We start from the raw sequence: 18,643 nt of genomic DNA on the forward strand, positions 1-18,643 counted from the left end.
TTAACGTTTCATATAATCAAATTGGAAAAAATAACGGGCAAATATATCAATAACGAAGACGCTTGAGTTCGAGCCCTTGTCAGTACCGAATTCCTGCGTCTCCACCAGCGACCACAGGAGTCGTCAGAATCAACCACAACTTAAATCTTTAAGGTTACAGCTTGGACTGGTATTTCTGTCGTCATCTGCTGCCGCTGCCTGATGAATTGCTGCTGACGCGACCTCGTCGTCGGGCTGAGGAATGGCTTCCAGTCCCGCCTAAAAACTCCCGTTTAGTCAGGGGAGGCCGGAAAGCCAAAGAGGGTGAGGATTTGTTGTTTTCCTGTTGCAGCAGAATCTGAGACTTTGCTCCGTTTGTCCGTCCGTCCGACATTTTGTCTTCAGCGAGACATCTCAACAACTACTGGTAACATTTCAAGTCCCCGTATCTGGCCTTCATAATCGGTGTATGAACGTGTAATAAATGGTTTATAACAAAGCTAATTAATGTATTCAAAGACTCCTCCTGGGGACACAGAAGTGCTCCAATGATTAGACGGTCGACAGGAAGTTAATGTGAAACTACTTTGCTATTCGATCGATTATTCACTGAGGTGATTTTTTTTTTTTTTTAAATTAAAATCATCTTCTCATTCCAACTTCTTTCTTTTACTCAAATGATTAATCTTTTTGGATTTTTAACTTTTTAATGGACAAATCAAACTATTTGGAGACACCGGCTTTGGCTTTTATAGACCAAACAATAAATCAATTTACTTGATAAAGTAATTGACAGGTTAATCAATAATGTCAGTATTTTGTAAGTTACAGTCCTGGTATAAACAGATAATGAATGACAATAGTAAAACACAGCTGTAAAGATATAAAATGTCTTAAAAGGAGAGTTCAAATAATTTACAAATACTGTTCATTTTCAAAAACCACCTGAGAGCTGCTTACAACTACATTATATTCTGTTCTAAACCATTCATTGCACGTTTGTGAGCTGCTTATAAACGCTAAATTGAGATGGTGACTTTGTTGACCTCCTGACCTTTCCTCTAGCTCCACCATCAGGACAAAATTCCCACTCTTCAGTTTTTGTATAAACACATGAGAAACTATTCCATGAACTTTGCCTGAAAAGGTGTCAACTTGGGTTCAAAATCCTAAACTGTGTTTTGTTTGTTCATTGTGAAAACTTCTAAGGATCATAATGATGAAGACAACTAGATGATCACATGCTGTCAGAGTTTTACTCCTGTGTGACTGAGAGAGGATGTTCTGGCGTCGTTCGAGAGACTTCAGACCTCAAAAAATCTGAAATAAAACTGGTTTGTGTGTGGAGAAGAAAAGTAACTGCATTAGTCTGGTCTTGTATCCATGAAATGACTGTTGATGTGTCCGTTTTTGTCATTTCTGTATCAGACTTTGGTTTTTCATTCACTAAACGCCTGCTGTCAAAGGTGGTCTTTCTACTTTCTGTCGATACAAGTCAGGTCGTGATTGGCAGGTTGACTAGTAAAAGGTGGGCGCGGAGAAAGCCGGAGCTGATGAGTTTTAAGAGTTTGTACTTCGGGCTGTCGGTTCGGTGAGTTCAGATTTGGGGCCTCGAGTTGAACCGGAGGTCCCCGCTTCCATGTCAAGGTGACCTTTATTTAACCCCCCTCCCCCCCAAGAGTAAACAAACGCTTCACTAGTTAAGTTTTGGCTGTAAACTCTGTTGCTTTTTAGTGTCTTTTTTTTAATTTTGTCCTCTGCTGTAAATCCAGTGTTTTGGGTTTTAGGATGAACCACCTGCATCAGCGGTGGCAGCACCATTACATTCCCATGGAGAACTTATGTGTCAGCCGTACCCTTCATCTTCTGCCCCTCTTCCCTTAGTCTCTGATTCTTTGTTTTCTCTGGTTGTGTCCGGCTCAAGCTGCCTATAGCTCACAGACTGTAGACTGAACACTGTATCCGCTGGTGAGATTTTACATGACTCTGTAACTATTAACTTTTTATTTTGTTGACTTCGTGTTAAACTAATTGGTCGGCGCAGCCCGTTTCTGATGTACACACTATGTAGAGAGATGGACCTGCTGACGCACCACAGGAAGGTCCAGCTTTGAATAGAAATACTGTGACGATGGAGCCTGATGTGTGAGTGTGGACATGCGGCCAACATTTGTTTTGATGAATAAAAAGGCCAAATGGAACCTGAACAAGAAATGCAGTGTTTTTATTATCAATGTGTCTTTGCAGGTAAGGCTTATACAGACTGACGTGCTTTCATCTTGAGTTGATGTGTTTTGTTAGTGGACTGTCCTACTGTTTTGCACCGATTACAGAACAACCTGATCATTTTTGGGAGGTCACAAACTTACACAAGTGTTGTTCAGTGGTGGGAAAGTGAGATGGGAACCTCCAAACGTCAGAAATAAATGTGAGATGATTTGGCTTCGGAACAGACGTCTGAACAGCAGCTCCCTGCAAAGATCTTTAACTAGGACGTTTTAACACGGGCACTCCTGGATTAGAGAGGTGAAATCTTTATTTTGTACGGTTGGTTCATTTTTCAAAACAGACTACAGTGTAATATTCACGATGCTCAGCACAAACGGCTCCTGATGCACAAAGAGAGGTGCTCTGTGGATGTCTGGTACAAGCCTGAGTCGAGAACATATCGTCCGATGAACAACGGCTCCAGCGTAGAGCCTGATGGGAAGCAGAAGCGACCACAAGTCAAAGATGTCTGTTTTCAGTTACATTCAGATACATTACTGTTAGCTGTGGAAACAGGCGAGTGACCTGACGCCCTGAAGACAAAAGACTTGGTTACGTGATTCAGCTGAGACTGAAGATGAAGTCCATTTCATGTTTCATTGCCCAGTATATGAAGATTAAAGGGCAACATTATTTAGTAAAATGTCCCTAATTCCTGATGAATTCTTCAGGAAGAATGATGATTTAAAAAAAAAAAAAAAAAAAGTGTGTGTGTGTCTTTTACAAGCATGGCTGGATTAACCTCCTGAGGGGCCGTGGGGCATAAATATGTTCTTGGGCCCCGACTGACCCCCACTGTAACTGTCAGTTTCATTTTTTCCTCAGATGCACAGAAAATAACCGGGACTCTAGAGCCGGAGTGAATAGTTGATTAAATGATTAGTTCATCGACAGGAAATTCATTAGCAACAATTTTATGAATTGTTTCTCATTTTTTAAGCAAAAGGCCAAAAATTCTCCGGCACCAGTTTCTCAGATGTATTTTTTCCAGTCTCTTAGTTTCCTGTGGCAGTAAACTCAACATTTTTTGAGATTTGGACTGTTCCGGGATCAATGACGGACCCTTTTCACTATTATCTGACATTTTACACACTGAACAATCAATCAATTGTTAAAGAAAATAGTTTTTCTGATGCATTGAAAGTGAGGCCACAAGATGCAGGATGAAGGGGCCTGACAAATGAGTGATTAGCCAAGATTATGCAGACCAAAATGGTATTTAGTAAACCTGGGGCTCTTGAGGATCCTGGGGAAGTTACCTGCTTCGGCCAGTTGGAAATCCACCCTGGGCAAACCCGCTCTGAAAACAGATGCCCCTTACAACTGCCCAACCCGCCTGAGAATCATCAGGTTTTAAGATTTCTTCAGTGTCAGAGTATTGGATTGATAGTTGTCAGTACATCTACAGGCGCAGAGCAAACGTGAACCGCCGATAGTGAACTCGAGATACTTCATTTTCCGAAATGTAAACAAATGTCGGCTTAAAAGAACAGGGCTCAAGTTGTCGCCCACAGCGTAACCCACTGAATCCATGGCAACCTTATACTTTGTTCCCTGTGAATGTTTACATCTGTTCATACACGTGAAGACTTTTAATGTTTAATGTAACATCATCCGAAAGACTTTGTAGGAAAAAAAAACTTAATTATGCTGATATTTAATTGAAAATTATAAATCGGGCTACTTTTATGACGTTAGGGCGGGTTCTAGGCTCTGATTGGGCTGCCTACTGTCTGTCAACGCTGCGGCTGCTCTCTCATTGGCTGTCTCCGCTGTGAATCATCGGTGAGGCGGGCGCAGGGACATTCCTCCTGTCGCTGATGGAAAAAAAGAGAAAGTTCCCAAGATGGCGGCATGGACCTGCTTGTCCGCTGGAAAACAATAGAAGCAGCACAGAGGGACCGAGTTCGCCCCTTTTAACTGACGACCCTCCGCTTCACAGTCGTACACATCCCGTCTCAGGCGCGGCCACGGGGAGGGTTATCCACGACGGCATCTCGGGAGGAATAAGTTTAAAGTATGATGCTTTATTTAAATGTTTCATGATAGCCCCCTAGCTAGCTAGCCAGCCAGCTAGTCGAGCTATCTTTACCCAAAACATAGCGCTAGCAGCTAGCGGCTAACGGTTACACGGAGGCGGAGGATCAGCTGTTAGACAGATGCTGTAGGAAGAGCGGACAGGAACACTTTCACAGTAAGTGAATTTAAAACCTAACTAAGCTCTAATTGTCTGGAAACCCCTGTCGTTTATTTTGTCGTGTGTGAAAGTGTGGTCTTAGATAAAATACTGTGTTTATTAGCGGAGCGATCGCTGGCAAGTTTGTGAAGAAGCCCAGAAGCGCTAGCCAGCTAGCTCCTGTTGGCTACCTACCCAAGCTAACTCTGAATACTTGAGCAAAATAAAGTTTCGGGCAAGTTGTGGAGGAAACGATGCTCCCACGTATTGTAACATCATCATTGATAAGTACATGGGGGTAAAGCCAGAGGCTGGTGCCAGCTAGCTCCAAAACGACCAGATCTTCACGGCAGTTCAGGCAGTTTTTGAGGAATTTTCGACGCTCCAACTTTGATTTGTGAGTGGAGGAATGTGCTAACTTAACTTAGCCCGACGTTAGTTAGTTTGATGGCGAGACAGCAACGACACTATTTCGTTTATGGAGATTTAAATGCGGTGTAAATGATTTGTAGGGTTTGTACAAGAAGTAGCGGGCTGTGATTTGTTTTCGTACCTCGGGGATAAATACATGAGAGGTGTGTGTTTTTGATTTGGGGTTAAACTCAGGCGGAATGTGGCTCTGTAGCAGGACTCCAGTAGCTCTGTTCTACACAGCAAGTTAAATGAGCTGTTCTCTGTGTATATAACGAGGTTCGTAGTGTACACTGGGGTTTAAGCGAGTAAACCAGGAGGCTGAATGGTATTGCACCCAAAAACCTTAATTTTCCTCTCCGGCAGTGAGTGCCGCTGTGACTGAAGGCCATTAGCAAGACAAAGGTCGCCTCCATGGAGCCAGCACAGGAGTCTTTGTAAAGGGCGAGGGGGGGTGTATAGACGCCCAGAGTGAAAAAGAGCCAAATTCAGCATTTTATGGACGAAACCTGAGCCGGGAGTTTACTACAAGTCTGTATTGATGATGGCGGATTTTGTTACACCGCGACACAGCGCGGTGATGGAGAGGCTCCGACGGAGGATCGAGCTCTTCCGGCAGCATCACAACAGCTGCGAGAGCCGCTACGAGAACGCGACGCTGGAGCGGCTGGAGCTGGAGAGGCAGCAGACCTTCGCCCTGCACCAGCGCTGCCTGCAGGCCAAAGCCAAGCGCTCCAACAAGCACCGGCAGCCCCAACCCAGCGGCGACCAGACCGGCCAGAGAGCGCCGGGCGGCGGCGGCAGCTCGGAGCTCGGGGAGAGCGGAGGGACGACTGCGGAGCAGAGCCGGAACAGCACCCTGATAGCGGTGAGTGAGCACTGAACACAGCTCGTACAGAGACTGACTGGATGTTAGAGCACAAGCAGACTGCGGGCTGGTGTAGCAGGAATAAACCACCCAGAGTGACAGCCGTATGTGCTTCTGTAAATCAGATGCCTGGCACGTTGGCGGCAGGCTGCTTTAACAAGTACCGGAGTAGTGGTGGAAATCACGAGGTGACTCGCAGTACTATGCTGTCACTACATGTGTCTTATGATAACGTTGGTGTGGTCGAGTGTGTAAATGTGGCGGGACATTAGTGGTGGTCCATGCTGGAGCTGAAGCAAACCGGACGTTTTACTCTGTTAGCGATCAAGTCACACTGACATCTGCCATGACAGAAAAAAACAAAATTGTAGCAGTTGCACGGCCACGCTGCTACTTACCGAGGGTTGTGATTTTCCTCTGTCGTGTCTGGCACTCGACTTTTTGGGTGGTTATCTTCGAATCTTTGGACGCTGTTCCACACGCATGACCTTTCCATCATCTTGCTGAGCTAGTTGTAACCTGTAGGCATGTCACGTGGTCGCGTGTCACTGTCCCAGTGTCTGTGCTGGTAAAGTTGGATGAGAGCCGTGAGGCACAAAACTACCACTGAGATTAAGTGTCCCCGTCTGAGAATAACTACTAGGAATTCATGTGGAAGTGTCATGAATGATGTGGGATTACTGTTAATTATTTCATGGGCAATTTGGAATTTTTATGGTAATTCGTAAATAGTAACACTTTTGCTCTTTTATAAAAACACAACACGGGTTGTTGTTTTTCAGAGTAACTCAAGAAAAGCCAAACAAATATGCTCACTGATGAAGCGATCGCTCTGTCCGGAAGTCATCCTCCACATTGTTGTGAATGGTCGCACTGTGCGCCAAACAACATAACCCTGCTAAAACGAGGCTTATGGTGAATGCATCCGGACTGCGATTTTCTCATCCTCCCGTAGCCATCTGACAACGTAACAGTGTTTAGCTGCTCACCAACATGTTTGTTTGGTTGGACGTCTGTAGACAGCTCGCTTTCCCAGTGGCCACTAGTCTGCTTACAGAGTTACTGTAGTGACTCGATTCGTTTCTCACTCTCATTCCTCTCGCATTATCACTTTCTGACAGTTTACATTTTTCAGATTTCGGTCTTTTTTGAGCTCATCATCTCTGACAGATGTGATTCTTGGCTGTTTGACAGATTTTCTCCCTGGGTCATTTCTGCAGTGAAGATGTCAGGAGATGCTAAGAACTCGTTTTCACCCGTCATGAATTTATTTCCTCTGTGGCAGCAGAGCATGTTACACCAGCCTTCAGCAACCCCTGCAGGTTAAACTGGCCTAACCAAACACTTTTAAGGCTGATCAACTCTGAGAGACCCACTATAGATGGACTCGAAAACGCTCACTAGCCTGGCAACACAATAATGCAACACTCTGTGAAAGACGGTAGTTACACTGGTACTCTCTCCATTCAAAAAGAATATCTGTTGTAATGAATGAACACAAAGGCTGTCTAGTCCTGAAACATAAGACAACCTCCACTTTTTTTAGACCTAAGTTTCACAAATAAATATTGTCTTACATTAGGGCCAGCACGGTGTCCTTTCTCTCAAGAGCGGTAGAGAAATCTCAGCATAGTTTTTTTTTTTCTGGAGAATCAACAGCAATTGTTATTGGATAAAATAGCAAGACAACAATGTCCGTATTTGGTAAATATTGCAGATGACCAAAAATACCTGACAAAATAAGTACGTCTTCACATCAGTTTGAGGCTGTCAGGTTGTGCGACGAATGCCTGGTGAGGCGTAGCGCTATGATGGAATTGGAAAAGAATACATGAGAGCAGAGACACGTCATCAGCTTGTGTCATCCATTGTATCATCCGTCTCTGCTGCTTTTATTTTCTATAAATGCAGCTCGGCAAGATTTTTCTTCTTTGCCAGATTCACAAAAGCTTTTTTTTTCCTTTCGCTTCCACCGTTGTGGCTTGTGTGTGTGTGTGTGTGTGTGCGAGCAAACGTAATTCAAAAATAACTTGTCGTGCTGGCCAGTGTATTCTGCATCATTCCACGTGATTGGGTTGTTTGTAGGTGTGTTATAGCAGCAGTCAAACTGAGAATTTGGTCCCGGGTCACCAAAGCTCCAAATCATCTGTCAGTGCGATCTAGGAGCAACGTTTTGGACAGACAAAGACAGATTTCACAACGTTTTTCTCACAACTGTCACTTTCCATCTCAGACAGAATTAAGTTGCAGTCTGAATGTCTCACGAATCTCAAACAGCCTGTGGGTTTGCTTATCAGAGCTCATCATACTGATTGCTCCATGCCTCTGTACTGAAGCTGAAGATCAGTGAAATCATGCAGGCTGTGTAGTCTGAATGACACGTGACTGAAAGATGTCAACTCAGGTGAGACCACTGCTCTGTCTGTGTGTGTGTGTGTGTGTGTGTGTGTGTGTGTGTGTGTGTGTGTGTGTGTGTGTGTGTGTGTGTGTGTGTGTGTGTGTGTGTGTGTGTGTGTGTGTGTGTGTGTGTGTGGGTGGACGTGGACGTGGACGTGCATCCTGAGTGACTGACAGTGGAGGTGTTGTTTTTGTGGCTGTGCTGTTTGGTCACATGATCTTTGTTTCCCCTCAGCCTGACTCGGAGTGGTTGCTTTAACAGATACAAACTGGCTGGGTTCGACCATTTCACCCAGCTTCAGTGTCCTTGAGCAAGACACCAAATCTCGACCTGCTCTAGACTCTGACCTTTGACCTCCCTCCCTTTTGTTGTAGTATTTATTGCAGTATTTTGGGTTCTGAATCAATTTCTGTTTTGAACAGATTCGCTGATCTACAGAAAATTAATCGTCAGTTGATAATTTAACTAACTTGTTAATTAAAAAGCCTTAACAGGTGTCATATTCTACAGTGTCATAGTCATGGCTCTTTTTCTATCGCATCATTTAAACTGTTTCACGTTGGAGTTTGTCCAGACCGTTGAAATGGCCTCTCAGAACTTGCAGTGGGCATTTGATCTTGTTCTGACATTTTACACACTCAGTCATTAATCAATTGAAAAAACAACTTATACATTAAATAGTAGCAAAAATATTCATTTTTTGTAGCCATTCATGTTTGCATAAGTATCTGCCTAAAGGTGCACTTGTTATTCAAGGCTAAACCAAACAGTGGCCTGGGTAAACCAAGGGTAAACCAAACAGTAGCCTGGCCAACCACCAAAATTCAAAACACAGGATTGAAAGCTGCCATTGCTCTCAAACTGCCGACAGGCCTCAATACAGGAACTCACAGTAGACTAGGGCTGCAACCAATGATTATTTCTATTATCGATTTATCTGTCGATTATTTTTATGTTTTTGATGGATTATGTAGTATATGAAGCGTCAAAAAATTGTCAGAAGCACCCATCAGGACTTCGCGGTGCCAAACGTGACGTCTTCAAATGTCTTTTGTTTGTCCAAAAGTCCAAGTACCTCAAAATCTCCATTTTCTAATGATATGACAAAGCATAAAATCCTCTCTGCAATCAGAGAATACTTGGCACTGTTTCACTATTTTTGCTTGAAAAATCACTCAAACAATTAATAGATTATTCAAATATTTGCCCCTTATTTATCTGTCAGTCGACTGATTATTGCACTATTCTTTTAAGCTCAACAGTAGACAAACACTTCATCTTAGTTATTAATATTTCCTTATGCTTGAATTTATACTATGCAGGATTTTCCTAGAAAACAACGTATGGACCCATACAAAAGTAATCCCTCTGTCATCAGTATGACTCCCCTAGAAGTGTACGGCGGTGTGTCTATCTGCAGAGACGCTGCCCTCTGCCTGTCCATTCTCATTCTCCTCTTCTTCTTTTGCTGCGTTCGGGACGTTTCCCAACGTCATCGGTTGGGCAGCGGGTGCGTAGCCCCTAGCCAATAACAGCACGCAGGTGAGGTCGGGACTCTATAAAAACATAGCGACCTGGTTACATCGCTGTCTCCGTCTCTCTCTCCTCTGTTCTCACTCTGTGTCCTGGATGTATAAAGAGCTGCAGGTCTGCGTGTCTGTTTGACCGAGGGCGGGACTGAGCTACAAACGCACACGGAGCAGAGACGCCACAGCGGACAGGAAGAAGCGTGCGCGTCGGCTGCAGTCACACAAAACAGGGACTGCGGCACCTTCCTGCAGGGTTGTGTGGCGGTGTGGGAGTGTTTATTTGTACTTTAGAACGTAACCACTGTGAAAAAATCCGAAAATAAATTTGTCTTTGTCTGATTCCCTGCTTTGTTCCTGTTAACGCCAATCCCTCCCTTCGGTCACTCTCTAGCTCGCTTGACCACCACTACTCTCTCTCTCTCTTTTTCTGTCTCGCTGAGAGAGGAGGGGCTAAGTTTGAATGGTGTGTTTACAAACAGAAACCGACAAATCCTGCATAGTATACCTTTAAAGTTTGTTTGCAACAGTCCAGTTCAGTGACACCTAGTTCTGTTTTTTTTTAAAGCTAGAAGTTAAAGCCATAAAGTTTTTATGCTCAAAACTGTAGCAAGGCATCATATTTAAAGAGCTGATCTCATGTTTTAAAGTAAAAAAATCTTAACGGATGGGCTCTGAGGAAGTTTTGGGGACCTGAGTGGTCGCTGAGGAGGCTTCAGGGTCCTTGTAGAGATTCTAGTGGTCACTTAGTGTTTTCTAGGGTTCCTTTAGGCTTTTAAAGAGAGCAACAAAATGAGGGAATATGTTTTGGAAGAGTGTCTTCATACCTCCAGAAGACTTGCAGGATCCTGTTCTGAATGTTTACAGTGAAACAAAACCTCACTTTAGACACTCTGTTGGATTTTACGTTGGTCTGTCATCCTTCTGTTGTGTGTGTGTGTGTGTGTGTGTGTGTGTGTGTGTGTGTGTGTGTGTGTGTGTGTGTGTGTGTGTGTATTAATATATGTAATTCAATGTAATACACACGTATTTTTGTATTTTTGTTTGGTGTTGAATATTGCTCTGGCTAGACACCCTGTGTATCTGCGTATCAGGCAGATGTTCAGTGTCAGCTAGTTCTTCAGTGTGAAGTTGCACTCAGCAGGGACAGACTGACGAACACTCACTGGAGTCCTGAGAGGTGACTCAGTGTGAACAGAAACCCCCCACCGCCCCCTCGCAGCTGACTCATCACCATGTTGGTCTTGAATACTAACACAGTCAGGAAACGCCTCGCTCTCACTCTGCTCAACGTCGACAACAGCCTCTGTGTTGCTGCTTTAGGAGGCGTGGCTAAATCACCTTGACGCTGCTGTGATTGGCCTTTTTCAGTAGTGATGTCACTGACTGAGGTAAAGAAATAACACCGCAGATGCTGCTAACAATACTAAAGGTTTTCACAACAAACATTACTAGAGCCCAGCTGATATGAGAGTTTAGTACTGAATACATGAGAGTAAAAGAACATTTCATACTGTTTATAGTGTTGGGAATCGTAACAATATATAAAGTGAGATGATAAGAAATTGTCATCAATCTGAGATTTTGTCTTAGCTTTTATCAGGTGGTATCTTAAACTGCAACGATTAGTCATTCAGTCAATTAGTTGATGAACTCCAGGGCTCCAGACTTAACTTTCTCCAGTAGCAGCACTGGTGCTCCCAGCTGAAAATTTTAGGAGCACCACCTAAATCAACATGAAATGCAGCACATTCGTATTTTTTCCATATTAACTGATACATTTTTTACTGATATAACGAGAATAAAAATATATAGGGGTACCTCATTTTAACATGCATCTCAAACCTTCACACAAACTTAGTTGAAAGAAAAGTATTTCCACTTTCGTTGAGAGTTTATCAGTCAGACATTGGATGGATGGATTTCATGTTAGCTAGCTAACTAGCTAGGTAGTTAATTCACTTAAGTGAAATTAACTAATGGGTGCAATCTGGAACCCTGAACTCTTGTGAAGATTTGATGCTTTTCTTTACCGTGTATTAGGGTAAACTGTGTTTTTTTTTTTTTTTTGGTGGTTAGATAAAAAAAAAAACATTTTAAGATGTCTCCTTGGACTATGGGTAATTGTAACAGCTTAATTAAAGTAATGATATTATACAATAAAAGTAAAAACGTGTGTTTATAGCTGATATTTACAAGAGAATGCAGAGGTATCTGTGTGGATTGTGAGCTGAAATTCATTCCAGTTTAGGAGCTAAAACAGTAAAAACATATCACAATATACTGATATTGTGACATAACGTTACATGTACTGTGATAGAGGATTTTGTCAGTATCAGTATCACCGACCTCACCGACCCTTTGGCTCATGTTCACTTTGTGCACAAATGTTTCACATAAATTAACATTTTTGACAATAATTCACTTAAATTTAGTTAATAAACAGCTGTGACAAAAATATATAATGAGGCTGGATATGTGATCATTACCAAATGAAACTTTGCCCAAAAAGATGACAGTAAAGATTTAACTGTAAAAATGAATTCTAGACATTTAAAAATAAGAACGTAAATACAATAAAAAAATATATTAAACTTGCATTAAAATGCAGGTCAGATAAAAAAAAAAGTAACTCAAAAAAACATGTACTGTATCTATTGTCATATCTACTAACACATATACTGACACCTGTGATATCGGCCGGTAAGATCAGCCTGCTGACATATCAGTCTGGTTTAGAGGTTATTGAGTGCTACCAAGTACATAAAGGAATAGACATAACAAAGGAAAACACCGCTAAAAGTCAAGTAAAGAAAATGTTTAAAAATACCATTACTGCAAAGTAATAATCTCTGCGATAGAAACACAACCGTCATGAAGAAGGCATGTAATCAACCTTCGATAAGATGAGGTAACACACAAGATATTTTTGGATTATTGTGGCAAAGCCAGTGCCAAAAAATTCCAGGATGAGTAACTGAAGATATTCAGAAGTCTTTACTTGTTTGACTGTTTAACTGTAATGTTAAATATGCAGAGTAAGGCTTTCAGTATCTTCTGAATAACCTCACCTTGGTTTTATTTCTATGTCATTCTGCCAAAAAGTTTCCTTTTTTCAAGTTTCAATGAGTGCCTGTTTTTCCATTTTCTAAGACAAAGAAACATGGAGTAGCTGACTGGTCTCAATGGTCGGCTGAGGTCAGAGGTGAAATTACCAATAACTGCACCTGCCATTTACTATCTATTGCACAGGATAAGTAATGCAATTTATGCAACTAATCAAATCTTTGACTGTAAATCCCACAAACTCATCACAGCTGAACCTGACCATTATTGTCATCATTGATTAAGCGTTTCAAAAGACCCGTTAAAATTAATGAGACACCTGACTCCGCCTTGGTCTGAATCAGTGGTCATATCGAGAAATGAAGTACAAAAAAATATACTGGTATACAGTATATCTGTCATAATTTCCCAGAGTGCAAAATGATGTCTTAAAATGCTTAGTTTGTCTGACCAAGTTAGAAACCTGATGGAATGAAATTTAGAAGAGAAGACGTCCTTATAGTTGTACCAGAAGCAGTAGAAGTAGCAGTAGTATGAACTTAGTAGGAACAGTAGTGGTTTTTTAGTAGTTTTTAGTAGTTATGGTGGTAGTCGTATGAGTTATAGTAGCAACAGACGTAGGAGTACAAGCAGGAGTACTATGGCTTGTGGTAGTAATAGTAGTAGAGTGGGTTTAGTAGTAACAGGTGGCAGGAGTAGTCAGACTAATAGTGATAACAGTTGTTGTAGTAGTGGTGGTGCGAGTTCAGTAGTAATGGTGGTCCTAGTCTAAGTTATAGTAGCAACAGTAGGAGTGGTATGGCTTGTAGTAGTACTGTCAGTAGCAGCTGTAGTATCAGTCAGTACACCGACTACAGTCCGGTGCTACCTGACAGGTGACGATTGCTGGAGACTCCAAGGACTTAAATATCCAGAATCCCACTGATGTTCTTGGTTCAGAGGCTTTGTGGCTGTGGCAAGAACGCCAACCTCCTCCAACCTCCCCCCATCTTTTGTTGAACTACCACTCCCACCCCAGGTCTATAACCAGGGTAATCAGTAGGAGGAGTCAGACCAGTATTTCAGGTTTAAGGAGTTCAGTGAGTCACCAGAGTTTCCTTTTTCCTTCAGGGTAAACACACTGCCCTCTCCTTCTGTCCATCTGTGTCTCTTCATCATGAATCCCCCTACATTATTTGCATGAGGGTTGCTTCAGCACATACTACTTATCTTTTCAATTAACCAATTAAACATTTAGTGCAATAATGTCAGCAAAAAGTTACTTACTAGCCACTACTTTTTGCCATATTGGTTTATAAAAAAAAAAAAAAAATTAAATACTTAGATTATTAATGGATTGATGGATGGATGAATGAATGAATGTTGTTGCTGATGAATTTTCTTTCGATTGACTAATAGATTAATTGATGAATCACTGCAACTCTAGATCCAGGGACCAGAGTCAGCCTTGTGGCCGTTATTAGACTTAACACATTGTTTTGGACTGAGCATGTCGAACACACGAAACCACATTTCTTGTTCAGGGAGTTACAGCTGGTCGAACAAGGGAATGTTTTGTTTCTGTAGTCATTAGCCTGGTGAACTGTTGAAACTTTTAGCTGGACCATTGTTCTCTTCATTTTATTGTCCCCTCAAGGGAAACTGGCCTGGCTCACCTTAATCTCAAAACAGCAAAAAGTCAGTAACTAACAAACCCAAAACCTTGGAGGCACTGTTACTATCACTGTCAGGTCGTGAATGCTGCTTCTTACAGTAGGAATTTTGAAAAATTAAAAGTCATAAGGCCACATAGCAGCATTAAATATATTAAACAGTGTGCCCCTTCTGTTGATGTGTTGTTGGTGTACACTACTGCTCTGCAGTGCAATGCTAAAGGAAATGGAGGAGCTGCTCGCTAAGATCTCAGAAACCAAAAAATTAAATATTAAAATTAATTCAAATAGACTGCAACTAACATTTATTTTCATTATCGATTAATCTGTCGATAATTTTCTGGATTAATCGATTAACTGTTTGGTCTATAAGGCGCCCAAAAACAGTGAAAATGCCCATCACAATATCCTAGAGCACAAGGTGATGTCATTAAATGTCCTTTTTGGCCAACTGACATACCAAAAACCCCAAAATATTCAATTTACTGTGACATACGACCAAAAACAGCAGCAAGTTCCTCATTTAAGAAGTGGAACCAGAGGATGTTTGGCATTTTTGTCTGAGAAATTACTTCAGTGATTAATCAGTTATCAAAATAATCATTGATTAATTTTCTCCTGATTGACTAATAGATTAATTGATGAATCACTGCAACTCTAGATCCAGGGACCAGAGTCAGCCTTGTGGCCGTTATTAGACTTAACACATTGTTTTGGACTGAGCATGTCGAACACACGAAACCACATTTCTTGTTCAGGGAGTTACAGCTGGTCGAACAAGGGAATGTTTTGTTTCTGTAGTCATTAGCCTGGTGAACTGTTGAAACTTTTAGCTGGACCATTGTTCTCTTCATTTTATTGTCCCCTCAAGGGAAACTGGCCTGGCTCACCTTAATCTCAAAACAGCAAAAAGTCAGTAACTAACAAACCCAAAACCTTGGAGGCACTGTTACTATCACTGTCAGGTCGTGAATGCTGCTTCTTACAGTAGGAATTTTGAAAAATTTAAAAGTCATAAGGCCACATAGCAGCATTAAATATATTAAACAGTGTGCCCCTTCTGTTGATGTGTTGTTGGTGTACACTACTGCTCTGCAGTGCAATGCTAAAGGAAACGGAGGAGCTGCTCGCTAAGATCTCAGAAACCAAAAAATTAAATATTAAAATTAATTCAAATAGACTGCAACTAACATTTATTTTCATTATCGATTAATCTGTCGATAATTTTCTGGATTAATCGATTAACTGTTTGGTCTATAAGACGCCCAAAAACAGTGAAAAATGCCCATCACAATATCCTAGAGCACAAGGTGATGTCATTAAATGTCCTTTTTTGGCCAACTGACATACCAAAAACCCCAAAATATTCAATTTACTGTGACATACGACCAAAAACAGCAGCAAGTTCCCTCATTTAAGAAGTGGAACCAGAGGATGTTTGGCATTTTTGTCTGAGAAATTACTTCAGTGATTAATCAGTTATCAAAATAATCATTGATTAATTTTCTCCTGATTGACTAATCGTTGCAGCAGTATAATTCTGAAGTTGCAGTTTGATTTATGTCCAACGCTGCATTGTATTGTATGATTTCCTGTTGGTATAAATTTGTGAGTGGATTTTATTTTACAAGACATTATACTATGAAGATGAGTATATAGGAAGCTATCTCTACTGACTCTGTAGTGTGAAATGGGGACACAGCAAAGGTTATCTCTGAATCAACGTCAGGTTACTGAATCCATTATCCATTTTCCAAACACAAAATTTACACCTTAATGCTGGAAAATTGGCCACACTCCAATGGAGCTGGAGGTATGGGATATTTTCATAACTGATTAATCTGAAGATTATATTCTCTGTAACTGATTGGTCTATGAAACAGTGGAAAAATAGCACTCACAGTTTCATAGAGTCCAAGGTGACGTCTTCAAATGTCTTGGGTTGTCCGACCAACAGAACGAACCAAAAGATACTGCATTAACTGTAATGTTGACACAAGGACACACATTTCATCTCATTTTAAGAAGCTGGAGTCGTCAAATGTTGGGCATTTTTGCTTAAAAATTACTTAAACGCAGAGTGTTTTTCCATTTTTCCTAAAGTGAAAGTAGAAAATACCACCGTAGTGTAGTAATACTCTATAAGAAGTAAAATTCCTTCATTCAAAATGTTACTTAGGTAAAGGTACATACGTGTGAATATCTAATTATAGTTAAAATATAGTTAAAAAATAAAAGCACTCATCTTGCAGAAATCCAATCCCAGAATACTGTATATTATTGGATTATAATGATAGATGTATTACATTGCTGTAGTGTTGCAACTGGTAAAGGTGGGGCTACATTCAGCACTTTATATGCTGCTGCATAGCTTCATCAATACTAGTATGTCATCACTTATTAGTTGATTTTGCGTAATTTATTATACTTTGTATTAATAAATCTGCCAAGTATGTAGTTACTAAAACTGTCAGATAAATGCAGTGGAGTAAAAAAGAGTACAAGTATAAAGTAGCATAGAATGGAAGTACTCTAGTACAAATATCTCAAAACTGTACTGAAGAAGTGTTTGAGTAAATATAATTAGATTCCAACACTGGTGCACATGCTTGTTCAGAAATCGCGTATGCTTCTGTTCAGGCCTTATCTCAAGCTCTGTTACCAAACACAGAAATAGTCCTGGATGTCTTGTTGAACCTAGTGATGAAAACATTGTATTAAAATTGAGACTGTTACAGAGAGCGCTCAAGAGACAGACATAGTAGGTTTATGAGTCACCAGCAGAAACTGAAACTGACCGATTTGAATCTGTGACTTTTTTTTTTTTTTTTTTTTTTAATCTCTGGTAGGATTTTTTCCTCTGACTTTGAGAATACGAGGCTGACCTGTGAGACAATTTCAGAAACTCCCATGATGACACTGACCCATCCCTCTGTTTTCGCCCACACAGACTGACTTGACTAGAGCTCTGCTGTAGTCAGTCAGAGAAAATAGGAGGGTGAAACTTTGTTTGGAAATAACACAAGGTCACTAAAGTCAGCAGGCTGGCAAGATGATAAAAGTTTAAGAAAGGCTCCAACTCAGTGGTTCCCAAACTTGTGGTGAGGGCTCTTTAAGGGACCCCAAGATGATAAAAGGGATAAAGAACAAATAAAGAATATATTTGAATTTAGAAGCTACTGGCCAATGAGTCTGACCAAATGTGTTGATGCTGCCATTTTGGCACCAGTCAGGCTAATCAGGAAATTCCCTGCATATTTTGGGGAAGACATCACCTTTCTCCACACTTTGACGCCGCTCTGCTCAGTCAGGCTGAAACTCTTGCAAACTTTTTATCTTTGATGCCTTTCTCTGAGGAGGAGAGGTTGTTTTCATTCATAAACATTTACTGTCAGGTTTATCTGATCAGGTCTTCACACCAGATACTGATAGCAATTTTAAAGTTTGATCTTTTATTCATTAACTTTTAATCATAGGGATGGTTATCTGATGACACACACTCTTTTATAGTAACAACCTTTCACAGCGACAGAAGGTTAGTTCCTATTTTATTCTATCATTTGAATTCTATTACTTAAATTACTTAGGTATAATAACTTCAGAATCTGCTAGTCTGTTACGGATCATCCTTTTATTTCCAGTTGTGAAACATTTTTACATTAATCCTCCCATAGATTACTCCACAAGCCACAACTTTGCAACCAAACTTTGACACATCCAAAAATAATTCTCTGAAAATAACCTAAAAAAAACAGGCACCCAATGATAAAGACACTCCACCAGCCCAATGATGCTCTCTGGCTTTAATGAACAATTATTATCGTTATCGATTTAATCTGCTATTTTTTTTCATGATTAACTGACTTTTTGTTTGTCAGATGATAGTGAAATATGCCCATCCTGATTTAAACTTATCTGACCAACAGTTAAAAACTCAAAAGATATTAAGTTTATCATCACATTGGATAAAAGTGGCAGATTCATTTTCTGTTGAGTCAGTAATTTGTTCATTACTTCCGCTGAAGACAGTATCATGTCTGTCTGTTCTGGGAATTTGGGGGTTTTAGAAAACTGGGGGAAGTTTATATTCTGCACATAAAAACTTATTACTTATTATTTTTAGACTCATTCCAGTATATTTCTAGACTCAGTGTATTTAATTTTGACTACTTTTAGGCCAAAATAAATAATCTACTTTAGAATTTTATTTTAATTGTAAAATAAAATGGTAACATTTAGGGTCTGTAATAACCAGACAGTTTTAAAAAAGTTTCCTCAAAAGAACAATGTAATCTGTTA

The 18,643-nt window shown here is 40.7% G+C and overlaps 1 protein-coding gene across 5 annotated transcripts in view; it reads left to right on the plus strand.

Moving 5' to 3' along the window:
- Positions 1-4,094: 4,094 nt before the first annotated feature.
- The window catches only part of maml1 (mastermind-like transcriptional coactivator 1), a 31,858-nt gene continuing 17,309 nt past the window's right edge, over positions 4,095-18,643 (plus strand). For 2 of the 5 annotated variants that reach the window (XM_040119583.1, XM_040119586.1), the window contains exons 1-2: positions 4,095-4,441; positions 5,201-5,702. In XM_040119583.1, coding sequence (XP_039975517.1) covers positions 5,376-5,702 — 327 coding nt within the window. In that variant the 5' untranslated portion in view covers positions 4,095-4,441; positions 5,201-5,375. The remainder of the gene's footprint in view (positions 4,442-5,200; positions 5,703-18,643) is intronic. The other 3 variants (XM_040119587.1, XM_040119585.1, XM_040119588.1) reach the window with 3 other exon arrangements.

This window comes from Xiphias gladius, chromosome 23 (assembly GCF_016859285.1).
Source record: "Xiphias gladius isolate SHS-SW01 ecotype Sanya breed wild chromosome 23, ASM1685928v1, whole genome shotgun sequence".
In the NCBI taxonomy this organism is placed as follows: Eukaryota; Metazoa; Chordata; class Actinopteri; order Istiophoriformes; family Xiphiidae; genus Xiphias; species Xiphias gladius.